The following is a 27913-nucleotide window of genomic DNA, read 5'->3' on the forward strand; positions in this document are numbered from 1 at the left end:
TTGCTTTTAAAATAATTTTTTAAAGCCTCAAACTCTCCTTACTAGTTCTGTAGGCTTTTAATTGACATTATGAACAAGTTGTTATTATTCAGTTGTTTCTGATTCTTCATAATCCCATCTGAGATTTTCTGGACAAAGATACTGGAGTGGTTTGCCATATTCTTCTCTAGCTCATTTGACAGATGAGGAAACTGAGGCAAACAGTAAATTGATTTGTCCCACAGCTAGTACGACAATGAAACTTAGATAATGAAATAAGCTAACCAGTTAATATCTCAAAAAAAATTTCTGAGTAGCATAAGGGTCACCAGCATTCTCAGCTGGGAGACAAGGAGTTTGGGTTTATAAGTGTTTCTACCAGATTTCCCGCCACAGTAAATCTGAAGCATTTTAGAATTTTGTCCCAGAATATATAAAGAATAGCAAATTCAGAAATCATTTCCCCAGCATTATTAGTAAAGGGAAGTGATGGATTTGAGACACTTCCTAAAAACTAGTGAAGCCAATTAATTATTCTACTATCTCACATTCAAAGAACACAATTCTCTTCCCTCTCTCCTGTCTCCCAAGCTTTCCTTTGTCAGTGGCCTCTCCTCATTGCCTATGTTCTTTTACTGTTACACAAGTGCAGAAATGCACACAAAACGTTTGAAAATAATAGTCATGCAAATATCAAGACTTCTCAACTAAATTAATATTACTTAAATTAAAATAACAAGTAAATTTAAAATAAATTAAGCCAGAACTTAGAATAAAGTCCAGTTTTTCTTATTCACCTTTCACATTCATTGCCAAGTTTTATGAGCATGCTTTCCTCTACTGTACACACATCATATCTTTTCCACTCATACAGGGTCACTCTAGTTTGGGTGGCATTCATTACCTTCATACTGTAAACCAGCTAAACAACTGGTCTCCCTATTGTGAGGCCTATCTCCACACAGTAGCCAAAGTAAAATTCCAGAAGGCAAAAGTCTAATTAACCACATCGCTTCTCAATCCTAAATCTTCAAAGGTTAATTGTTACTACTAAAATAAAATGTATCAATGATTATCTGTCACTCCCAAGATAAAATGTAAAAGTCCTCAGTCAGGAACTTAATTGCCCCCATCACATACAGACTCCAACTCCCAGATCACTTTCCTTTACAAGAATTTTCTTCCAGCCAAGGGGGCCAATTAGCTATTTGCCAAACCCATCATTCCATCCCTATCTCCACACCCTTCCTACACTTCAAGCCAAGAATGTATGCTACTCCCTCACAGATCTCTACTTTTCCCAAGATTTAGCTGCCTTTCTCAAAGATTCAACTTTGGGCATTTAGTCAGAAAATAGGTATATTTTATAGGTATAGTTTACCTAGCTTTTAGGGAAGCATTTGCTAAAGCTTTTCCTATCATTTCTTGGGGGAAAAACTGGAGAGATTAGAGCTTAGAATAGGGTAGGTGAAAATAGAGTAGACTTGGTACTGTTTGAATGACCAGTCTCAAGAATTAAAGAGAAGTGTCACCAAAGACTGGGATGAAGGTCTAGAGGGCATGCTCATCAAAACTGCAGATGACAAAAAGGGTAGTTTAACAGACTCAAAGAGTTAAAGATTCCAAAGTCATCAGAGTAGGCCCAGGTCAGAAGTACCTTTAGGGATCTCTGCTATTTAACATTTTATCAAAGATTTGAAGAAGGCCTTGAAAGCATGCTTATAAAATCTGCAGAAGGCACAAGGAAGGGACAGCTAACATTAAGACACTTTTCAAAAAGATCTAGCAAAGCTAGAGCACTGGGGGTAAATTCAAGAATAAATGTATGTTTGGATCCCAAAAATTAACTTCACAGGTAAGATAGGAGAGCTACAACTAAACAACAGTTTGAAAAAGGCCTGGGGGTTCCAGTGACTACAGTTAAGTTTCTTTGATAAAGGTCTAATTTCCATGATATATAAGAAACTCATTCATATCTAAGAATAAGGCTATTCCCCATAGATAAAGGGATAGATAAAGAAGCAGTACAAGAGAAAGAAACCCAAGCTATCCATAGCCAAAAGGAAACACTGCTCTAAAAGATAAATAAGTAGAGAAATGCAAATTAAAGCAATTCTGAAATCCCACCTCCCACTAATCACACTGAAAGATGCAAAAAAGTAAAACAACAAATAAAGTACAATGATGCACAGTTAATGGACTCAGGAAAGAATTCAACCATTCTGGAAATTGTTAAAGCTGGACTCAAACCCCAAAATGATCAAACAGAAAAAAGTCTTTTACATATAAAAATATTAATAAAGAAAATACTCTAGAAACTAAAGGTAAGCCAATCAATTGATAATGACTTAATAGTTTTGGTAAATTAATATAGTAAAGAACTTCTGTGGCATAAGATTTGTATGAAAAGAAAAATTTGTGCTATGTCAGTATTTTTTTAAATTAATTTTGTAATTATAACTTTTTTTTGACAGTATATATGTATAGGTAATTTTTTACAACATTGATTTTTTAGGTTCTTACTAAGTGCTAATGAGATAATGAGATATTAGGTTCTTACTAAGTGCTAGGTGGGTACTTAACAATTCTCTAGCTCTGGCCTTTAACGGGAGTTTTACTCTTTTGAACTCCTGGGGAGGAGCTTAAATGTTTAAGAGGAGCAAGTTCATTGGTTAAAGTATTTTTTTCCCAGAAGCCCCTGAGTTATTCCACGCTCATTCTCTGGGAGGATAAAAGAAGCAACATTGATCAAGAGAGAGGAGTCTACTCTAGGTCAGAGTTGGTGGCTCTCTACAGGAAGAAGAATCTGGCCGAGAGATTGAGTTGAGGCAGCAGATCTCCCTTGTACTCCTTCTGTTCGGAATTTTTCCCCTCCTTCTTCCACCCCCTCCCCTAGATGGCAGGCATTCCCATACATATTAACTATGTTATAGTATATCTTAGGTATAATATATATGTGCAGAACCGAATTTTGTTGTTGTTGTTGTAAAGGAAGAACTGGATTCGGAAGGTAAAAATAACCTGGGGAGAAAGACAAAAATAATGCTAACAGTTTACACTCATTTCCCAGTGTTCCTTCTCTGGGTGTAGCTGATTCTGTCCATCATTGATCAATTGGAATTGGAAGATATCCACTTCCATCAGAATATATCTTCATATAGTATTGTTGTTGAAGTGTATAATGATTTCCTAGTTCTGCTTATTTCACTCAGCATTAGTTGATGTAAGTCTCTCCAAGCCTCTCTGTATTCCTCCTGCTGGTCATTTCTTACAGAACAATAATATTCCATAACATTCATATACCATAATTTACCCAACCATTCTCCAACTGTTGGGCATCCATTCATTTTCCAGTTTCTAGCCACTACAAAAAGGGCTGCCACAAACATTTTGACACTATGTCAGTATTTTTTAAAAAGTAATTATTTGAAGACTTTTATAAACTGAAATGCACAGAACCAGGGGAAAAATGAATACTCTAAGAGTACTATAAACAAAACTTTGAAAGCCCTAAGAAGTGCTGATCAGACCCAGGATTATTCTTGATTCCAGAGGATGAATAATCAAATGTATTACTTATACATCTCCAAATCAATAGGTCAAAATACATTTAGGGCTCAGATTCTCTCTCTCTCTCTCTCTCTCTCACACACACACACACACACACACACACACACACACACGTTACTTGACTGCATACACTTGTTAGCAGATCATATTTTTCTTTCCTCTTTTTCCATAGGGGGGAAAGTGGAAAAGTGGGAGGGAGAGCAAATAGATTTTTAATAAGATGCTAATAGCTAATGGTTGTAATAGCTGTGGAATTTTGTATACTTTCAGATGGGGTCGTTGTTATATTGTTAGTGTTACTTAACTGTGAGACTTTGTTGTAAGATGCCTTATGGAGTGGGGTAATCTGTGAATATTTGTAACATAAAAATACGAGATTTTTTTTTTTAAATATTTCCTAGTAATTAACTCTAGCCCAAAATGAAATGGGCTTCCTCCAAAGTGTGTAGGTTCTCTCTCCTTGGAAGGTTTTTTTTGTTTTGCTTTGTTTTGTTTTTTTGGCTGAGGCAATTGGGGTTGACTTGTCCAGGATCACACAGCTAGGAGGTGCTAAGTGTCTGAGATCAGATTTGAACTCCGGGTCCTCCTGACTTCAGGGGCTAGTGCTCTATCCACTTCACTGCCTAGCTGCCCCTCCTTGGAAGTTTTAAAACAGAAGATGAATGTCGACAGAAATATCCTCCACTATGTTTATTTTCTCACTTAAGTATGTTTTGTCAATGTAGTATTATACTGCTCCTCCACACTCTCACCCCTTTTTTTCTTCACCTATGCAGGCTTTCCATGTGTTACAGAGAGAATTGTGCTTTCAGACAGGTTGTCTTTAGATAAGACTTCTACTAGATAATCAATAAGAGCCTTCAAATTCTATAGAGTGTTGTGACTGAGAGATGATTTAAATCCAGCAATCTGGGTTTAAAATTCTTGCCACCTGTGTGATCTCATATATCATCAATTTCTTCCTCTGTAAAATGAGAGTACTAGACTAGATGATGTTAAGGTTTCCTCTAGCCTAATAATGTTCTATGAAGTCATATCAGATATTCAACACCAAAGCAAATAAGTCAATGTAAAAAAAACAAGGAAAGCTGAGCAGTTTAAGGAGATTCATTCACAAGTGAGTAAATATTGGGTCTGCAATACAGATATACCATCTGCATAGGCAGTCTCTGAAGGAGATACAAGATAAGAAGACAAGCCCCAAATATAAAAAAGTGAAACAAAACAACATGCCTCAAGTATATCCTGATGCCACATCCTAATGAGGTTGTCTCTGACAGAGCCAGTTAAGAAGCTACAAAAGATTCAAGAATGAGCCCACGATAGTACACTTTATCTGAGATCCAATAGCGCCAGGTCAGAGGCTTATTACCTACAACTGGCCACGGGCTAGTGTAATACTGGGATATGAGCCATTATTTAATACTATTGTGCATGGGTGATCATAGCAAATATGTAGCAGCCAATTTGAGTTCACTCATCACCTCTCCACTGTACTTTGGATCCCCAAACTTTGATTCTTTGAAAGCTCTGTTGACCTATGATTCAGAGCCTTACCTTGTTTAAAGTATACCTGTTTTTCTTTTTTTCTTTTCTTTTCTTTTTTTTTTTTTTTTTTTTTTGAGGCTGGGGTTAAGTGACTTGCCCAGGGTCACACAGCTAGGAAGTGTTAAGTGTCTGAGACCAGATTTGAACTCGGGTCCTCCTGAATTCAAGGCTGGTGCTCTATCCACTGTGCCACCTAGCTGCCCCAAGTATACCTGTTTTTAAAATACAGGTTGGCTTGTCAGGGCTCAGTACCTTTTCCCAAATATAAACATACTTACCCTTTTCTTTTTTCTTAATTCTGAACCAAATTCAGGTCTTTAGGGTTTGTTCCAGATATGTATAATGAGATATTATCTTAATGGATTAAATAAGCATTCAATATATATCAGTCTGGCCAAAAGGCATTTTCCATACATTGTTTTTTTTGTTTTTTTGTTTTTTGTTTTTTTTTTTAATATCGATTAATATCGATTGCTTAAGTTTATTTTTCAAGTAATCTTGGTTGTCATAGAAGAAATCCTGTAATGTTTCAGGGCTATTGCTATCAACACAACATCATTTATAAATAAATGCATATGGAAGGCTGACCATCTCTATGGAATCCCTTTTAAACCCTGCACAAATAAACTCCATGAAACCATCTTTGGGGAAAGTGTGTATGCTTACATGTGTGGGCATGCATATATACATATATATATAAAACAATGTAATTCATGATCTTTCCTATATCCTATGTCTTTCTCTCCCAGAGCGTTTAATCAAACAATTCCTCCCCTTCATGCTTTCATTATTGGGCCACCCATAGCCCAAATTCCTTTCACATGTATGTCTTTGATATGGTCCAGCTGCTCTTCCTAATCCATGGCAATTTTATTATTGCTTATTGGAGACTGAGGAGATAGAGGGTAACAAATGCTAAGGTTCCACAGTCACCGATTGTAAAAACTGATTACATACATGCTCAAAACTCTTGTTCCTTTTTTTTGTCCAAGAACAAAGATAGCCAAGCTCCCTTTTCTCTCACACCAAATTCTCTAGAGACTGGTTCCCACTGCTACTGTTTACTTTTTTTTTTTTTTTTTTTTTGCTACTGTTTGCTTTTACGAAGTGATACTATTGGTAACTTTTTGCCATTCTCCTCTGTCATATTTTACAAATGTGTTTATTTTCCAAATCACTGTTGTCCTTGACTGCTAGCTCTCTGCTTGACAAAGAAAAAAAATATTTGATGATGAAAACAGTTTCTGGGTTATCTTGTCCCAACTATTTTTCATCACTTCTATGGTGATGATCATCAAGGCCAATATTTCTGTCTTTCTAGATTTTCCACTTTTAGCATTGATGGCCAGGATAGGTCAAGCTGGAAAACTAATAATCATAGGTGCTATCTTTTGTCCTTTTTTTCTAACTGGAACATTGTACAACTAGGGTAAGAAGATTCCCAAGTAACACCCTTCCCCAAGGAAAAAAAAAAAAATCTTCCAGAAGACTAGGTTTTAAATCCCCCAATTTCTTTTCATTTGATTGCATACATTATTTTTTCTCTTTTTCTTTTAATTATAGCTTTTTATTTACAAGATATATGCATGGGTAATTTTTCAGCACTGATAATTGCAAAACCTTTTGTTCCAATTTTTCTCCTCTTTCCCCCCACTCTCTCCCCCAGATGGCAGGTAGACCAATACATGTTAAATACATACACTGTTTTTTCAAAGAGTTTAGCAAGTTCATTATATTTCCTTGTTTGCTTCTTCAGCATTCACATTCCACCAATGGGACAGCACAGGAATAGCCTCATTTTCACAGATATAAACAAAAGTTGCCCAAAAAAGGGCTCTTCCTATTTAATGGTTGTTTTCCAATAGTCAGATTCATGAATCACTGCTGCAAAGTTTACCCATAACTAAATTTGGAAATGGGGGGTGCGGAGGAAGAAATAGGCATCCTCTGAAGTGTTTCTTAATATATTCATTACTAAATGAACACTGTATGTTGGGGTCCAGCTGAAATATTCCATTTCTCATATATTTATATCCCTCATGATGGGAGGTACAGGGAACAGGACAGAGATAGCAGCTGAAGCAGTAGGAAACATAGGGGGGTGATCCATCCTGTCACACAGGCGTGTACATACATGTACACACACACACACACACAAAACTTGCCACCAAACTCACAGCAAGGCAGCACCCACTGTGTGCCACACATTAGGAATACAAGGACAAAAAGCCTGCAGGCAAGGAGTTAATCAAGGTATGATTTTCAAGAGAATAGACTTTCAAGAGACTGATTCTCCACTTCTATCCAGAGCACTCAGCACAATTTCACTAAGGAGAAACATGTACATATGTAATACAAGGTAATTTGAGAGAGGGGCAGTCTTAATTGTAAACTGAAAGATAAGATTCAGTAAGCAATTAATTGGGTCAATGACCTCTCTGGATGCAAAAGTCATTGTTTTAAAAGACTGTTAGTTTTCACTCAACCACAAAGATAATGGAACAAAATCTCCAGCAACATAGATCTTCAATGACATACAGTTAGAATGGAGATTATAGATTTACATCATTACACCTCCCCTTCTGAAATCTCATTAAACCATTTGAGTCACAAGTTAAAGATTTCCAGGCAATGAGAACTACAATAGTTTAAGGTAGCTAGGGAGCTAGGCTCATCTTCCCAAGTTCAAATTTGGCTTCAAACATTTATAAACTGTGTGATCCTGGTTAAGTCACTCAATCCTGCATACTTGAGTTTCCTCATTGGTTACATGAGCTGAAGAAGGAAATGGCTTAGCCAAGAAAATCCTGAATAAGGTCAAAAAGAGAATAAAACAATTTAAATAGAAGATGTCTAATGACCTTTGTCTAACTGTAAAGGGACAATATTGAGTGGGGCCACAAAGATGGAGGTAATCATAAAATAAAAGTTTGCATTTAATACAAGGAAAAGTATTACTGCCTTAAGTATCTCCAATAAGTTTCTGCTAATTATGGGGAAATAACACTAAATGTAAGAGCAAGGTCCATTATGCAAAAGGAAAGGGAAGGAAAGAGAAAAGGTATTTATTAAGCACCTACTATATACCAGGCAATGTGCTAAACATTTGACAAAATGTTTAAATTAAAAAAAACTTTAAAAAGAAAACATTAAAAATTAATAAATGTATGAAAGAATGTGATAACTCCACTAATAAAAAATGCAAATTTAAAAAGAAAACCTCTGACACTTTACCTTCTACCCAGCAAGTTGGCAAAAATAACAAAAGATTGGAAATAATCAATTTTAGAGATGTGAAAAAATAAGCACACAAAAACTGTTCTGGAATTACGAATAAATTGGTCTAGCTGTTCTAGAAAAATAAGTTAGATTGTTTAAAAAAAAATGACTATCCATTATCTTTAAACTAGCTATTCTTAGGTAATTACCCCAAAGAGATTCAAGGACAGAAAGCTCTCATCCTAGTATCCAGAACTCCTCCTATGACAGTCAAGAAAATCAATGCTCTTGGGGAATGGCTAATCAAATTATAATCAGGAGAACATTTTTGTGCCCTAAGAAAAAATGAATATGAAGACTCAGCAAAGGAGAAGTACATTTTATGTGAACCAAAGGAAAGTGAAATAAAGAGATACTAAACACAATGACTACACTGCAAAAAGAAAGAAGGAAAAGATGAACCAAGAATGTGTGACTATAATGCCTGATTTGGACACCATTCAGTTTCTCTGAGTTGTGCTGAACTGCTGCCTTTTTCCTTTTTCCCTTTTTATTATCTTTTGTTACAAACAATTTTTTTCCTAGGGAGAGAAAATGGATAAACTTAAAAATGAAGAAATGTGATATTTTTTAAAGTTATTAATAAAAATGTTTGAGTGATGCTTTCAGATATTTGATTCTTCCTCTTAAAAAACCTTCCACTAGCTTCCTTCAATCAAACTTGAAGCAACCAGTGACACCAAGGCAAAGAGATAGGAACACACTCCAGCCCCACTTTGATCATCATTTCCTTTCAGATCCTGATGGAGAAAGCCTCGGATCCTGAACCCAATAAGCTTTGGGAAAGCCCCAAACCTCAGATCTGCTTCCAGCCTAATTCCTTTGCCAATCAAGGGGAGAAACCACTGTGGATAAGGCCACCTGTCTCATCATGACTAGTCACAACCAATGATCAACTGAGCACAAAAACCCTGGGAGAAGAGGCAGCCCTTACAGATTTCTGGTACTGCTTCCAGCTCATTCCTCACAACTATCACAATCATCATCTGGGGAGAAGGCTCCTGAAGATAAGAGGGCAGACATCTCCACAAAGTGCCACACACTGGGCAGGCATCCAGAGGAAGAGATAGGAAATATATATATAATAACATGGCAAACCAGCACTTAAATACAAATTCCCCTAATAGATCCTAATGGATACAGTATAAGAAGTGAGCCCAAGAGCCTGGGAAATAGGCTAGGAAATAGCCCAGGGTCCTTAGCCATTGTCCTGGGAAACAGTGGATCCTGGGGGCATGCTCCCCGACTACTGCTTCTGCAAGGAATATCATACCAGTTCCAGGAGACCCAGAAAAGAAGGTTTTTGTTACCAGACTATAGCACTGTCCAATGATTTGGTAGCAGAAATGGCTTTGATTTTCAGTGAAAATGACATAAAAGAAAAGGAAGCACCATCAGCTTTGCCACTATCCCAGAAAGACCCTCTGTCCTTTCCAACTAAAATGCAGCTGAAACTTTCCATGTTTCCCCACAGAATGTGAGTCCCTGAGGGTAAGGATTGTCTACCTTTTCTATCTGCATCCTCAGAGCTTTGTTTTGCCATAGTGTCAGACTCTTCAGGACCCTATTTGGAGTTTTCTTGGCAAAGACAATGGAGTGGTTAGCCATTTCCTTCTCCAGCTCATTTGACAGATAAAGAAATTAAGGCAAAAGAAGTGATTTGTCCAGGGTCACACAGTGAGTGAAGCCTTAGTAAATGTTTAGTAAATGCACATTTACCTCTTCTTTCTTCTGATGCTTCTCTTGACACCAGGGTGGCCCTGAAATGTCCACATATCAAGGAGCACAAGCTCTCTTTCAGGTTCTTTCAGATTGGAAAGCTTTATAGTGGAACTGCACAAAACTGGCAAAGACTCTTCAATAAATCTGATTTTTTTGGCTATAGAAATTCTCAAAGTAAATTTACTAAGTTATGGACAAGTTGCAAACTATATCAGCAGAGGAAGTAATGACACTAATCTAAGTAGAAACAGCAGAAGCACCAAAGAGAAAACGTACAGAGAAGGTCATTTCAATCAATAAAATCTTCATCCTTAATTTATGCTTAAAAAAACAATAACCATGGCTTTTCTTGCTAATTATTTAAACATGCAAAAAATAAAGTTTGGGGGCAGTTTTAAGCTTTATTAATTTATTTAATATTATTATTATTAATAGCTTTGACAATTTCTTTGGGAATTTCATAACTTTGAAAATTTTAATAATAAAAATTTATCTAGAGGAGAACCCAGTTTATTATTAAAAGTTATTAAAAGTGGATAGAGCACCAGCCCTGAAGTCAGGAATGTAAGGGTTAAAAGAGTCTCAGTCACTTAACACTTCTTAGCTGTGTGATTCTGGGCAAGTCACTTAACCCCAATTGCTTCAGGAAAAAAAAAAAAAAAGTTACTAAAGCTTAAAATTATAGTAAGACTTTAAAGAATTACATACCCTCCTGACCCTTAGAACAAGAGAATATCAGAGATGGAAGGGCCCTTACAAACAGATAATGGCAGAGGTGGGAGGGCCCTTAGAATACAGATTATCAGAGCTAGAGAAGTGTAGTGTAGACTTAGAATATAGAACATTAGAGCTGAGAGAAGGGTGTGTGTGGGTGTATGTATGTGTATGTCTGTGTGTATGCATATATATATATACACATACATATATAAATAGAGAATGGTATCTTTCAATATAATATATATATATACATACACACACATATATGTGTGTGTATATATGGATATATATATGGATATATATATATATATATCCATATGATCTAGTTCATTTCTGTTAATTTCCAGGAAACTGACACTCAGAAAGAGAAAATGTCTCATCCAAAGTCACATAGCTAAAATGAGTTGATTTTCAAAAGTTTCTTTAAAAATCAGTGAAATGGCAAGTTCATGCTACTCCAAAGTTGTAAGGCCTCCATTTTACTAATTCCAAACCTGGTAACAGAGTAATTGGAGAAAGTAGAGATCTTCAGAATATGCAGCATAGAATAACAAGCAGTTGCTCATTATTTCATAAGGCATCTTGTTTTTGTTGTTGTTAACTGATGATAGACTAATTGATTCATTCCTGACTCTGAATAATTAGCAGATGTTCAGCATTTTAAAACAAAATTAAAACTGGGACCAACTGCTAAAAAAAAAAAAAAAAAGAATTACATACCCTCCTACTACAGAAAGAATTGATAAAGACTTACCTGGACAGCACTGTTTAGAAAACAACTGTTTTGTCCTGGTTCATTTAATAAGCCCTTGGTAGGGGCTAGTGATAACATACTTCCAGGCTGGTAAACTTTTCCCAGGTTGCCCCCAGGTTTCCGTAAGAACTTCACCCATGCCATGTTTCAATTAATTTGTATGTGTAGAAGGTGAGCAATCTATTTCTCGACACTATCTCCAAAGATGAAATAGGTAAGGTCTTAACTGGTCCGCTTAAATTCAAAACAGTCTGATTGACTAGTCCAATATCCTTTTCCTTTGGAGCTTCCAAGTTAATGTCTTTCTTGATTCTGTGACTTTCACATCAAGGCACCTTTCCAATCTTCTAACAAAGCCCATGAAACATGAAGGCTCTAAAAAATTTAAAAAATTAAAAGCAGGCCCTTAAGCAGAAAACAGGGCCTCACAGAGGACTATGTCTTAAAAAAAGAAAATCACTACAAAATTCAAGTGATTCCAAATGGAGAATATTTAGGAAAGAACTGCTAAAAGGCATATCTCAAAACAGATCTTCGTAAAAACACAATCTGCTTATCTTATAAAATGTCAAAAAAATGGACATTTTGACATCTAAAATTCTAGTTCAACATCATTCATTTGGTCATCTATTTTACTTGTGTTTTTCTTTTGGGAAAGAAGAGTCTGTCTCTTATACATGAAAATGTCTTCAACAAGGCCATGTTTCGCATCATTGGTGGTCAATCTGCAAGAAAGCAAAAAATAAAAGCATTTACATGCAAGTAAACATTAACCACTAGAAAATTCTAATTAATATAGCAAAACCTAAATGCAGAACTGAAGAAAAAAAAAAAGCCAAAAAAAACCTAAAAATGGTATTTAAATGTTTTTGTAAAAATGAAAATGTACTTCATTCCAAACAGAAATATTTTAATAACAATCTTATTCACTATCTACTTCAAGCTTTCGAGGTTTAAAACAAAGTTTTATTGGAAAAAACAATGTATGTCATTATGATAATATCAAAGGGCATTAAAAATAAGCATCATGACTGAACCTATGATTCACTAGTTTGGTTAAAACAACAACAAAAAACACCCTTTTCCTAAGGCTGCTTGGCATTTTCTCTGCAGTTTAGTCTTAAATAGTTATCAGAATAAGGCAGCCAGATGGCTCAGTGGATAGGGCTTTGGGCCTGAAGTTGGAAGACCTAAATTCAAATTGGCTCAGATAGTGTCGTCACTATGCTCAAAAGGCTACCAAACTGTGCATATCTGATCCAGCCGTTTTCTACTAGATCTATATCTCAAAGAGATCATAAAAAAGGGAAAAGGACCCACATGTGCAAAAATGTTTGTAGCAGCCCTTTTTGTAGTGGCAAGGAACTGAAAATTGAGTGGATGCCCATCAGCTGGAAAGTGGCTGAATAAGTTATAGTATATGAATGTTATGGAATATTATTATTCTATAAGAAAAGATAAGCAGGATGATTTCAGAAAGGCCTGGAGAGACTTAAATGAACTGATGCTAAGTGAAGTGAGTAGAACCAAGAGAACATTATACATAGTAACAAGATTATATGATGATCAATTCTGGTGGGCGTGGCTCTTTTCAACAGTGAAGTGATTCTGGCTAGTTCCGATGGTCTTGTGATGAAGAGAGCCACGAGTGAGAACTTTGAGCATTAAATGTGAATCACAACATAATATTTTCACTTTTTAATGTTGTTTGCTTGCTTTTTGTTTTTTCTCTTTTTTTTTTCTTTTTGATCTGATTTTTCTTGTGCAGCATGACTGTGGAAATATGTATAGAAGAATTGCACATGTTTAACATATATTGGATTATTTGCTGTTTAAAGGAAGAGGTGGGGGGGAAAGGAGAAAAAAAATTGGAACACAAGGTTTTACAAGGGTGAATATTGAAAGCTACGCATATTTAAAAAATAAAAAACTCTAGACCATTAAAAAAAAAAAAAAGTACTGTCAAATGAATTTCCCAATGGGAATCAGCTGCAATTCCCATGATTTCTTGACCTATTCCACTCTTAAAGGGATGTTCATATTTTTTATTCATCCTTCTGTTCTAATATTCTACTTGTACCCAACTCTGAAACTTTTCTGCCTCACCATAGCCTCCTATCCTTCCATTTCCCCTTCCAAGGCTATGTATGCACTAGCCTGTCTTGGGGTCTCACTTTTCTGTTTTCAAAATCTTGCCTCTACTGTTAACCAGTTCAATTTTACACACTGTCCTCTATTCCAAAATTCTTTGCCTTCTTGTATTATTACCACTTGTTCCTTTTTAAAGCCAACCTTATATAATCTCTACCATCTTCCTACTTCCCTATCTTTCATACTACTAAATTCTTCAAGAGGAAATCATGCAAGCACACTGGCTACAAACATATGGGTCTATTATATATTTCTATTGTACAACCTCAATTTAAGCCCACTAGTTACATACCAATACTTTTACTCTTTCTTGACTGACCACCGATCCCTCATTGTCATTTGACAAGAGTACCCTCTTCGCTTTTAGTCTCAAAACCTCATTATATTATCTCTCATTCAATATTCCTTTCACCATTCTGACAAAGTGACTTTTGTCAACCCTTCCCCTAACATATGCTTTTGATTTCATGCTCAGCCCAGTCTTCACTATCTGATGGCATTCTTAATCATTCCTCATCCCCACTGAATCTTCAACATTTCCATATATCCTTATGTCTTCTTATCTGCTTTCAAACAGGCCCAAGTTCTCCTCAACTAATTCATTAAATTTTAGCACCCCCTCAAACTATAATACCACCTTTCTCCTTCCTTTGTGGATCAAACTCTTTGGGAAAAGTTATCTACATCTGCTGCTTCTATTTCCTATCCTCATATCTTTGTATACTACTTTTTGGCCTTTTCATTGAATTGCTTTGCCAAATTATGAAGTTCTAATACTTTTAGACACACATATTTAAGTCACTGTACTGAGCTCAGTCACAAATGACAAATTGCCATTTCAAATAAGATGCTAATGTCCAGAAGACATCTCAAAATCAATCTCAAAACAGGTGTCATTATTATGTTTTCCCCTCAAAATCTCTCTTCTCCCAAATTTCCCTTTTTTTCTTGTGAAGACACCATCATCTTTATTTTATCCTAGATTAAATCCCTTGGCATTATCCCTGGCTTCTGCTCACCCCTCATTTCCAATCAATTGCAAAATTCTGATGTTTCTCTATCTCTTGAATTCAACCCTTTTTCTCTACTCAAATAGCTGGAGAACTTTCAGTTCTCCAAATTATTTCAAGAGCCTCTTCCTACTTGGTCTTCTTGCTTCTCTAAAGCACTCTAATGACACTCTTCTGTCTAAATAACCTTCCTTAATCACAGATCTAACTATGGCACACCTCCCTATTCAATAAATTCCACTGGCTTCCTATTACTTAATATTCCTATTAAGATAAAATATAAGACTTTCTTTTTAATTTTTAAAGCTCTTCACAATGGATGCAACCTATCCTTTCAATCTCTCATATTCTTGAATTCTATTTCAGTCAAACTGGCCTTGTCTGTTTATCACACACAACATGCTGTCTCTGATATTTGTGTCTCTGCACTAGCTAGTTGTCCCCCCATGTCTGAAATACATTTCTTACTTCTACCTTAAAAGAAGCCCTCTTTCTTCCTTCAAGATGAAACTCAAGCACCATCTTTAATATAAAACCTTTCTTGATTCCTCAGCTACTAGTGCCCTGCCCTCCCCAAATTATCGACTACTTTGTATGTGTATGTATCTATTTTTAACTTGTGCCATATATACATTTCTATAGCTTATCTCCATTAAACTGCAAACTGCTCTGAGTAGGAATTATTTCATTCTCTGTACTTGTCATATCCCTGGTGCCACAGAGAAAGCATTTCATTAATGCTTGCTAACTGCTTGTCTCCACTCAATGTCCCCTGGGTATCTCAAATGCAACATGTCTAAAATACAACTCATTGTTTTATCCCAGACCTTCCCTCTTCCAATTGGCTCCAATTCTGGTTTGGATATGACAATCCTTTCAACTCACCCAGATTCATGATGTCAAAAATCACACTGGCCTCTTCTTTACCCTCCACACCTGGAGCACACAGATCAAGGACAGTTTCCTGATGTAATATATTAATTCTACTTCTACAATGTCATTGATCTTCTCTTCTTTATCCATATATGATCATCATCCTCCCTCCTAGTTCAGGTGTGCATATCCTCTAGCCTGGACTTCTGCAATTGTTTTAGAATTGCTTTCCTTGCCTCAAATCTCCAATCCATCCTGCCCACAGTTGCAGAAGAATTCTTCCTAAAGCTGAAGTCTCACCACATCATATCCTTGCTTGATAAGGTTGGCTTTCAAAGCCTTTTCCAATCTGATTTTCCCATTTTTCAAGGTTTGTTGCACACTGTTATCTAACATGTACTCTATGATCCGGCCAAACTGATCAACTTCCTGTTCTTTATATACAGTACTATCTTCCATATCTGTGTGCCTCTGACCTGACTGTTCCCTTCCAGCTTTAGAAACTGTAACTTCCTTCAAATTTCAGCAAAAATAAATGAAAACATGATTTAGATAAAAAGTCAACTCATAAACAAATTGAAAGAAAAAGAAATACTTTTCACAACTGTGGATGAGGAAGAGTTATAACCTTCAAAAAAAAAAAAAAGGTATACATATAAAGATAAAATTAGTTGCATAGCCGAACATAACTGAATAATTTGGGTTCCATAAAACTGAAAAGCTTTTGCACAATAAAAATCAACAGTTAAAATTACAAGAGAAACCTATATTTGGAGGGGGAAAAAAAACCTTAGCACCAAGATGTTTAAGAGCCATACTCAATAAATGGTCAATGGATATAACTTGTAGTGTTGAAAGAAATACAAGCTAACAGCAACCACCTGGGATAAATGATCCAAACCACAAGCAATTAGAGACATGCAAATTAAAGCAACTCTGTCGTTCCATATCTCACGCCAGTCAAATAGGCAGAGAATACAAAATAAAAAAAAGAAAAAAAAAAAAAGAAAATGAGAGCTGTGGGAGGGGCCGCAAAAAACCAAGCAAACATCACCAGCACAGTGCTGTTGAAGCTGTGAACTGGTACAAACATTCTGAAAGGAAATTTGAACTATTCCCCAAGTCACTAAACTGCAGATTTCTGACCCAGCTATTCCATTGGTCCAATTCCCACAAAGATGAAAAGAGAGGGAAAAGACCCATATGTAAAAAATAAATGAAAGTAGTTTTGGTTTTGGAGGGTTTTTGGTAGTGGACTAAGTGCTCAATGTATTGTGGTTGTGTACATATATACATATATATATATATATATATTTCAATGTAATATAACATTATTGTACCATAAGAAATGACAAAAGAGATGGTTCCAGATAAACCTAAGAGACTTGCATGAACTGATACTGAATGAAGTGAACAGAACTAGGCAAATGATTTATATTATAACATATTATAAAATGAACTAACTGTGAAAGATTTAACTACTCTGATTAAGGCAATGAGTTAGTAGAGGACTACTGATGAAGAATGCTACTTCCCTCTTGTCAGATAGGTAATATAGATAGGCTCAAGATGTAGACTAAGAAATACATTTCCAGTTATGAGAATCGTTTTGCTTAACCTGCATATTTGTTACAAGGGTTTTTTCTCTGATGGGGGAAGGAAACTAGAGTAATATAGTTCATGTAACTCCTTCTCCCAAGAAAATGGGTCATTGAAGTACTTTTGAAAAATGCATTAAAGAGATTAGAAGAAAGGCCAGAATCACAGACAAGCCAAACATCTTTGAAAGTTGCATGCTGAATTACAGACTTAAAACTTTAAAAGATGTTACATAACAGAGATTTGTGGTTTTGTGTGCAATATTTTATCTACTTTGTATATGGGAATACCCAGTTTAAACAGATACTTATTAAAGTCAAAATTCTTAAAAATTCAGTTCAGGGAAAATTCTAGCAGTTCCTTCAAGATGCATATCCTTCTGCTTCACAACCCACTGCTGCCACCCTACAAGGCAGAATTACTTTGCATCTACTTCATATTTAGTTTTCTATAGATATGTTCTATTTCCAGTTCTTTAACATTCCATTAAATGCCTAATACACTAGGTAATAAATGCTGCTGGATGAACTGTGTAAACAGGGGGAAAAAAAAAAACAAACAACTTTCATCTAGTTGTTTTTTTTTTAATTAATATAAGTTTCTCAGTGACCAGATTCCAAATTTTAAAAATTTCTTCTAAAAACCATTAGCAACAGTATCTCCCAAAGAAATCACACAAAAAAGGGAAAAGGAACAGTGCAAATGTTTGTAAGCAGCACTTTTTGTAGTGGCAAGGAACTAAAAACTGAGTAGATACCCATCAATTGGAGAATAGCTGAATAAGTTATGGTAAATGAATGTCATGGAGCATGTCTATAAGAAACAATCAGCAAGATGATTTTAGAAAGGCCTGGAGAGACTTGCATGAACTGATGCTAAATGAAGTAGAACCAAGAGAATATTATATACAGCAATAACAAGATTATGTGATGATTAATCATGATAGACTTGGCTCTTTTCAATAATGAGGTGATTCACACTAATTTCAATAATCTTGTGGAGAGATCGATCTGCATCAAGAAAGAAGACTATGGGGACGGAATGTGGATCACAACATAGTAAACATAGTATTTTCACCTTTTTCATTGTTGTTTGCTTGCTTTTTGTTTTCTTATTTTTTTTCCCTTATAATTTGATTTTTCTTATGCAGCATGATAATTGTGGAAATATGTATAGAAGAATTGCACATATTTTTAACATATATTGGATTTCTTGCTATCTAGAAGAGAGGGAGGAGGAAGGGGAAGGAGAAAAACTTGGAACACAAAGTTTTGCAAGGCTGAATGTTGAAAGATATCTTTGCATATATTTTGAAAATAAAAAGTTATTTAATTAAAAAAAATAAAAACTAGCAATATGACTATGTGATATCTACACATAAAACAAAAAAACCTAACATTGCAGAGGTGCTTTAGTATTTAGTATTTGGCTATACTTATGTACTCCTGAAAGATCTATGTAAATCAAATTTTAATTAAGTTCAGTAACATTTTAAGTGCATTGAATTGAGTTCACTATGTTGTTTTGTTGTTGTTGTTGTTTTGTTTTTGAAGCAATCAGGGTTAAGTGACTTGTTTAGTCACACAGCTAATAGGTATCTGAGGCCACTTTTGAACTCAGGTCCTTCTGACTAGATGAGGAAACTAAAGGCTAGAGAGATTGAAATAATTTCCCCAAAGTTGTACAGGTAGTATTAGAGGGAGATTTGAACCCAAGCCCTCTGATTAGCATCTCCAGCCTTTCCACTGTACCTACCCACACTACATACGATATGATAAATGAAAACTTTTTCAATCACATTGTCACCAATAGAATGAAATAATTTAAATGTTAAAAATGAATATAAAACTATAAACAAAAACATTATAATAATCACATTGTCACCAATAGGATGAAATAATTTAAGTGTTAAAAATGAATATAAAACTATAAACAAAAACATTATAATAAAATTACATTTTCACATTAACAATCAATTTGACATTGGGAAAAAAAAAATTTAAGATTTACCCATGATAACATTGACTTGGCATTTAACTACTAATAATTTCCTATTAAGGGCAAATGAAGCGAATTTGGCTACTTAACTCTTTAAAAATTAAATCAGGGTCTAGCCATATGAAGAGATGCTCCAAATCATTATTGAGCAAAGAAATGCAAATTAAGACAACTCTGAGATACCTCTCAAATTGGCTAGGATGACAGGAAAAGATAATAATGAATGTTGGAGGAGATTGTGGAAAACTGGGATATTGATACATTGTTGGAGGAGTTGTGAATGGATCCAATCATTCTGGGGAGCAATTTGGAACTATGCTCAAAAAGTTATCAAAATGTGTATACTCTTTGATCCAGCAGTGCTACTACTGGGCTTATATCCCAAAGAGATCTGAAAGAAGTGAAAGGGACCCATATGTGCAAAAATGTTTGTGGCAGTCCTTTTTGTAGTGGCCAGAAACTGGAAATTGAATGGATGCCCATCAATTGGAGAATGGTTAAATAAGTTGTGGTATATGAATGTTATGGAATATTATTGTTCTGTAAGAAATGACCAGCGGGATGACTTCAGAAAGGCCTGGAGAGACTTAAATGAACTGATGCTGAGTGAAATGAGCAGGACTATATGATGATCAATTCTGATGGATGTGGCTCTCTTCAATAATGAAATGAACCAAATCAGTTCCAATTGTTCAATAATGAAGAGAACCAGCTACATCAGCGAAAGAACTATGGGAAATAAGTATGGACTACAACATAGCATTTCCACTCCTGTTTTTGTCCGCTTGAATTTTTATTTTTTTTCTCTGGTTATTTTTACCTATTTCTAAATCTGATTTTTCTTCTGCAAGATAACTGTATAAATGTGTATACACATATTATATTTAACATATTCTTTAACATATTTAACATGTATTGGTCTATATGCCATCTAGAGGAGGGGGTAAGGGGGAGGAGGGGAAAAGTTAGAACAGAAGATTTTGCAAGGGTCAATGTTGAAAAATTACCCATGCATATGTCTTGTAAATAAAAAGCTACAACTAAAAAAAAAATTAAATCAGGGCAAGCCAGTTCCAATGATCTTGTGATAGAGCCACCTGCACCCAGAGAGAGAACTGTAGGGACTGAGTGTGGATCACAACATAGTATTTTCACTTTTTTGCTGTTGTTGCAGTTTGCTTGCATTTTGTTTTCTTTCTCTTTTCTTTCCCTTTTTTTCAATCTGACTTTTCTTGTGCAGCATGATAAATGTGGAAATATGTATAGAAAAATTGCACATATTTAATATATACTGGAGTACTTGCTATTTAGGGATGGGGCAGAGAGAAGGGAGGGAGAAAAAAATTGGAATACAAGATTTTGCAAGGGTGAATGTTGAAAATTATCCATGCATTTTTGAAAATAAAAAGCTTTACAAAAAAATAAATTAAGATTACATATAATTGAATTTCTCTAACAGACAGAAACACAAGACAACAAAACCCCCAAATATTTAGACTGAACAAAGATAACAAATAAGCTTAAGGGAAATGCACTGTCTTGCAGAAGCCAGCCTCCCTCTCCAAGCTGAAGGTTCTCTCCCATCCCTCTTGTTCATTGACTCCCCAGAGGCTACCACAGTCCTCAGAGGAAGGCTGCAGCTGGACTAGGCCCTGTTCAAATTAAGGCTTTGACTTGCAACAATATATTTCTAGACAAGTTTTTAAGAATATGTCAACTCTCAAAGCTGGGACAAATGGCCAATATGTCTTTTTAGGGGGGGAGTTTTTAGTAAAAGCAGTACTTAGACACTTCCATTAACAAGAACCTCTCAGTTGACGTAAATCCTGGGGCTGACACACCATCTGGAGTCTTTTAACACTACCCTAATAGTGGCAGGGGCAAAGATAGTGAGAACAGGGCAGTATCCCACAGGCCTTCTTTTTAAAAGTGAGCCAGGACAAACCCAACTTAGGTGAAAGCCAAATGCAGAGATCCATATGTAATGGAGAATGTAGGGAAGAGTTACCAAACCTTGGCACCACCAGCATGAAACCTATTATCTAGGTATCACTAGAGTAAAATCTTTATTATGTTAAATCAATTCATGTTCATATAACTCTTCTTAAAGGAATGTATTCCCTTTCCACCAGAAATACTAATCTGGCTGGGATTTCAGTTCCTCAGTGTAAAACAATAAAAATCTTGTTAATAATTTACTCAAGAAAAACACTTTGGCTCTTTAAAGAAACAACAAAGAAGAAATGTTATCTATTCTCAACGGTGGAAATAATTTCCTTTTTGAAACTCATTCTTCTACAACTGTGGCTGATTTAAGAAAATGCTTACTTATAAAAACTTTAATTTTAGAAAAGGGAAGCTTAGGAAAAGAAACTTTATCAAAGGATTCACCACTGCACTTATTAAAATAAAAAAAAAATTCACATACTTCAATTTCTAAGAAAACACTAATACCTGAACATATTCATTCCATTCTAGGCCCACTTTTCTTCTCTATCTGTGGAAGTATCTTCTACTCCCAAGCAGGGAATGGAGAGATAGTTTAAATTAAATTTTCTTTCTTTCTTTCTTTTTTTTCCAAATCCAAATTCTCTCCCTTGGCTTTCCTCACTCCACTGGGAAAGCACCTGTACCATTTTCATTTTTGTATCCCTAATATATGCAAAGGAGGGGCTTTGCTGAATTGTATTTTGTTTGGGAAATTCTTCACATGCAAGGGTGAAAAGTATAAATGTTGCAAATAAATAAACAATTAAACCATTTAACAAGTTATTTTCAAAAGATTACAAAGTTCTATGCCAACTCAGAAACCTAGTAGTTCCTCCCCCCCCCCAAAAAAAAATGAATTTGGATGATCACTCATAAACACACACACACACACACACACACACATACATATGTCTCAAGAAGGCAACAGGGGTATTACACTGCTAAAAGAAGAAAAAACATATTCTATCTATCCAAACTTCTAGTCAGCTCACATGACAACAACAACAAAAAAAAAATACAGGGGGCAAGCTAGGTGGCACAGTGGATAGAGCACCAGCCCTGAAGTCAGGAGGACCTGAGTTCAAATCTGGTCTCAGACACTTAACACTTCCTAAAAGCAAGTCACTTAACTCCAACTTCCTCAGAAAAATAAGTGAATGAATAAACGAATAAATAAATAAATGAAAGTAAGGCTTTTTTTTTGTCTTCATCTTCCCTTACCACCATCAGGTTAGTCAGAGATTTGGCAGCATAGGATTCTTAAGGAATCTAGTCTCAAATTTGTTATTGTTTTGCTATTCCCAGAACTTGCTTCTGACAAACAATTCCTGCTCTGTCACTAATAAGAATCAGAATAGAGCTTCCCTTCTAGAAAGGCAAATTAAGAAATTAGAAAAGGGAGGCAGAAACTGGGGTGAAGAAGGGAAAAACAGAGATGAAAGGAAATGAATGTCCTAAAGAAGCCAAGCTAACTAAAGTCCCCTTTCTTTACTACCTTTTATGGCATATTTCCCCAGAACACCTGTTTTGTCCTCCTCTGTCTAGGTGGTCTATAGTCTATTTCAATAACAATCCTACTTCTCAGACCACAGTTCCTTACCCAACTGCTCTCTACCAAGCCAATAACTAACCCCTTTTTAAAGCTTCCTCCCTCAGAATCTTCATACACAAAGCTGCTCCTTATTATTCCACCCTCTGCTTCCAGCCCCTCCCCAAACCTATCTGGCCTTTCAGTTTATGGTGGGTTAGCATGCTTTAACCTCCACATTGTACTCCAGAAGAACCCCAGTCTAGCCCCCACACAGAGGCACAAATTATGTCCAGTTCTAGGAACTAGAATGCACAGAAACTTGGCTTCCATAGACAATGTGAATCCTGGAAGTTGGAGGATTAAGTTGGAGGTTATGATTCCTGAGCATTTCACTGGATACATTTATATTTACAGAGGATATGTCTTATAAAAAAATCTCTGATACTAAAATAAACAATTTGCTATAGAGTAGACTGCTTTTAAAAGCATATTATTTAGAATTTTAAAGAAACAATCTATACACAATGGGTCCAGAAAATACTTCTATTAATTATATACACAATAAAATGCTATTTTCTAGAAGAGTAATATGGCATATCCAAACCAAAAATACACACACACCAGCACCAATAAGTCTATAATGACCGATTTATGAAATTGGGTCCAACCACAAACAGATCAAGTTTGATATTCAAAGTCCTGTTATGGACAATACACACCTCCAAGAATCCAGAGACTCCAACCAAAGAGGAGGAGGGACCTAAATGGGCACAGTATAGGACTGAGCACCAGAGTCACATACTATAATGCCAGGTCTACTTCATACCAGACCACAAAATGCTTAATGCTGTAAGCTAAATGATTTTTCATGATCACTGAGGCAGATACATGAGATGGAAATGTTTTACAAGTGCCTCTCATACATGAAACCAGTTCAGTATTTCAGTAACTGCACTTCTTTAAAAGGAAGACACTAAGAAATTGCTCTATATTATATCTTAGAAGAAAAACTTTTAGTTGAGTCAATTCTTGCCCCAAACACATCCCAAATTATTTCAACAAGCCCATATCTGCAACAAATAAACTGTTTACATTCTCATAAAATAAATCAGCACAAATTTTAATTGAAAGAAAATTAAGTTTTTGCTATAAAAATTTGGAAACCATCTGGGTCCTTTGGATTTTATTCCTGGATATTACTCAAAGCTAAAACATATATTTACCTGTATAAGATCTGGTTATCAATTACACCAACTCTTGCTTTATAAATCACAATACCTCAGATAATTTTCTTTAAGTGAAATAAGTTAATTTGAAGAAAGTGCTTTTGAAGAGCTTATCACTAGAAAAGTCTTTCCTAAATTAGATTTATATACCAAGCAAAAGAACAAAGACTTTGGGGGATGAGAAGGAAAAATCCTAAACACAATTATTTTATTAAAGAAAAAAAAATCCGCTCAAAAGAGCATTTACTAACAAAGTACATTCAAATCAACAAGCACATGCCAGTTCTGGGTAAGGCATAAGGACCACTGGGAAAAGTCCCTGTTCTCAAGAAGCATAAAATATAACTGGGCAGAGAAAGAGAGACCCTGTCATGCAGATAAGGAAACTGAATACAATGAGAAGGTAGAGATGGCTAACAGCTGAGGTTGGGATTGGGGAGAGTCAGTATAATCTAAGGAGGGGAGCAGAGCCAGAGTTAAGCCTTTCCAGCAAATAAGGTTCATTAATGGCCCAGGTGAGATGGCAATGTTTTCCAGGCATAGGCTCAGGAGAGTCTGGCTGGAGACAGAAAAGGGAGAGCAAGGCAGTCAGTGTGATTGAAGTCTAGAAGAGTAATGTCAAAGATGTTATAAAGGGCTGCTGGAGCCAGACTGGACAAAGGGCCTCAAATGACAAGCAAAGGCTTATTTTATTCTAAAGGCAAGTAAAGAGGCCACCAAAAGTTCATCAACAGGGAAGGGACATGGTCAGATCTGGGCTTTAGAAAGACTGCTCCCAGAACTAGGTGGAAAAATGAATCAAAAAGAGGCTAGTCAGAGGAAATCAATTAGGAGAATAGTCCAGTCAAGAAGCAATGATGGCCTCTAGAACATAAGTAAGGTGATTAGAAAAAGGGTTTCTGGGTAAGTCATTTCAAGAATAACCAATATTCTATTATCAAATGTGTGAAAAAACATTTTTATCTACAACTAAAAATAATCAATCAAGTGTTTCCCCCTACCTACACAAGTATTTGTCTATTTAAAATGGCCTGTTTATAAATGAAGGTAAATAGTGCATTATTTTCATTTAATTAGCTGAGAAAAATTTTTAAAAATGAACATTGATCTGACTAAGCACTATCAACTGAAAAAAAATTGAAAAAGATGGAAAATAAGATTATTAGATTTGGTTAAACATTTGAGTTTTGTGCAACGGTGCTGTGTTGTGTTGTTACCTCTCCCCTCCCCACCAATGAAGACAAGGCTGAAAGAAAGGTCCCATATACTCCAAAATCTCCATCACAGCTCTTTTTGTGGCAGCAATGAAGTGGAGAGATTAAAAAAGCCCAAAGACTGGGGAATGGTGAACAGAATAGCATATTAATACTCCAGAAAAAGATGAATAGGAAAATTTCACAAACGAAGCAGCTGAGTGAATAAAATATATGTACTTCACTTCAAGTCAGGAAGAACTGGGTTCAAATCTAGCCTCAAAAATTTACTTAACTGTGTTCCAGGACAAATCTGGAAGGTAAATGCTCTCAAGATCAGCTTCCAAATCTTGCAAAAAGAGGATATATATTATATAACATATATTCATCTAAGAGTATTCTTTTCCCAGGGTTGTTTTGAGTCAAGTGCTTGCAAAAGTGGAAGAGCTAAATAAATGCTAGCTCTGATTATTCAAAAGCAAGAGAAGATTTAGATGAACTAGCGCATTTACTTGTAAAACAATCTACACATTTGAAGAACGAAGATTTAGACTTGTGAGTTTATAGCATAAAGAATTTCCAATGTGGGTCTGTAAATTAGCATCTGCCTGGGGCACTTAAAGGTGTTGTAATGGAAGTAGTAATATACAGTGGTGGTCAACAGAAGATGTTGAGGTGGTCGGGTAATCACGGGTAATAGTAGTAACAGTATATCATAATAAAAAAATATAATCATTTCTATAGTGCTTAGTAGGTATCCTATCATTTGAGCCTTACAACTACCCTGTGAGGTACATTATTATCACCATTTTACAAGGAAGGAACATGAGTCAAAAATTTGCCTAAGATCACAGCTAGTGTTCTCAGATCTGGTGGCAATATATTTAATGCCCAGCTCAGAGTTATGAAGATTCCTCTTCTTCAGTCCAAATTTCACACTCACCTACTGACTACCTGTATGACCTGGGCAAAGTCACTTAACCCTGTTTGCCTCAGTTTCCTCAAATGTTAAATAAGCCGGAGAAGGAAATGACAAACTGCCATACCTTTGCCAAGAAAACCCCAAATAGAGTCACATAGGGTCAAACATGAAATAAAGGACTGAACAACAACAAATACTTGAAGCTCTATTTGCCAGCACATTAGAGAAAGGACTTGAATGTAGGTAGTTCTTCCACATTCCCAAAGCCCAGATTTCTATCCACTATCCCACTCAGTATCTTAAATAAAAAGACAACAGCGTCTAAAAAAGAAACAATAAGCACAACAGAACACGGTGTACTTCGATTAGCCCTGGGGGAGAACTAAGAAAAATGTACTTCCCTCCCTTCAGGGGGTGTGGAAAACAGCTAAGAACAAAACTCCAGGGCACAGCAGATTCTAGGAAGCTTTTGCTGAACTGCTTCACCCTTTTAAAAACTTTATGACAAAGTTTTCTTCTAGAGAGAGCTGCAGTGGCCGGTGTCCTGTGAATACCCTAGGAGACTTAAGGTGGGTCAACCCATCTCTTTGGGCCGTTTCATCATCTGCCAGAACTGAGGTAATGTGGGTAAAGCATTGTGCTAACTGCAGCCCTAAGTAATTGGATCGTGATCACGTCTTCACTCTCTGCTAAATCCAATGGGGATGGATATTGCACGGATAGCGCCGCTAAGACCCCCGAGAAGGGCTGCTCTGCTGCTGGAGGCGTCTGGATCTGTGCTTGCATTGCAGGTCCCGGAGTTCCCTCGCTCCCGGATGCCTGCAGGTCGGAGCCTACTCTTAGGACCTCCGAGCGTGGAGGGGGAGGGGCGAATGCATTGGAGGAAAGCAGGTGCCTGGCCCCTTGGCCCCAGGTTCCCCACCCCGATCTAGGCAGGCGGCAGAACTCGGACCGGGTTCCGTTCACTGCCCACGAGGAAAGCGAAGCAGCCCCTCGGCCCAAGAGAGTGGCCCAAACGGTGAAGAACCTCAGATACTGGGAGAACGATGCCCGGGGCTGGATTTTCTTCGAAAGCCTTGAGCCCCTCACCCGCCCCAAACGCTTGAAGAGGCCGCCCCAGAAGATGCAGCGGACTCCGGGACCTAGACAGCCCTGCTTGGCGGAGCTCCTAGACCCCTTCTCGGTCAGAGTGGACCCATTTCTCTCTCCGCGGCCCGCCCATTTCCCGCCTCCGGATCTTTGCCCCGGCAGTCTCCCCGCCAGGAGCGCCCTCCTCTTCCCCGCTGCCACCAGTCCCATCGCACCTGAGCAGGACGCCCTCCCGCCAGTTCAAAGAGAGGGCGGTCTCGCCGACTGGGGGGGGAGGCTGCCACCCCGCTCCAGAGCACACAGTGGACACCTAAATGGTGCCCGCGACCGCCAGGCCCAGCACCCCTCTCCAAGCGCGTACTCCCGACCCACGGGACCAAGCCCCCCCACCCAGACCGCTCCGCCGTAGCTCACCTCGCCGCCGCCGGGGCTCCGCCCCGGGCACTGCCCGCCGCCTCAGCCGCCGCGCCCGGAGCATGCGCGAGGCCGCAGCCGCCGCGGAGTCTGCTTCCACCACGTCCCGGAGCTCAAAGCAGCGTAGACTGGCTGCTCCGACACCTGCGCCGCCAAGACCCAGCGTGCTGGGCCCCGCCCCCACCCCACATAACCCCGCCCCCAAAATAGGCCCCGCCTTCGCTACCGTCAGACCCTGCCCCCAGCTAGCGGTCGTTCGACAGCGGCTGCGCAACTGCACAGGAATCTCGCGATATTATGGATATATTGCCCCATTTGGCCCGCCTTCGGAGCGAACCTAGAACAGATC

General features: G+C 37.1%; 1 protein-coding gene across 2 annotated transcripts in view; it reads right to left on the minus strand.

Annotated features, from left to right (window-relative positions):
- USP53 (ubiquitin specific peptidase 53) overlaps positions 1 to 27704 on the minus strand; it is a 70517-nt gene extending 42813 nt beyond the window's left edge. Inside the window, exons 1-2 of one of the 2 annotated variants that reach the window (XM_074273060.1) lie at positions 27565 to 27704; positions 11570 to 12294 (exon numbers count right to left, since the gene is read on the minus strand). In XM_074273060.1, coding sequence (XP_074129161.1) covers positions 11570 to 11713 — 144 coding nt within the window. In that variant the 5' untranslated portion in view covers positions 11714 to 12294; positions 27565 to 27704. Of the gene's footprint in view, positions 1 to 11569; positions 12295 to 27365; positions 27539 to 27564 lie in introns of those variants that run through there. The other variant, XM_074273061.1, reaches the window with a different exon arrangement.
- Between the last annotated feature and the right edge of the window lie 209 nt (positions 27705 to 27913).

Source organism: Sminthopsis crassicaudata, chromosome 6 (assembly GCF_048593235.1).
Source record: "Sminthopsis crassicaudata isolate SCR6 chromosome 6, ASM4859323v1, whole genome shotgun sequence".
Lineage (NCBI taxonomy): Eukaryota > Metazoa > Chordata > Mammalia > Dasyuromorphia > Dasyuridae > Sminthopsis > Sminthopsis crassicaudata.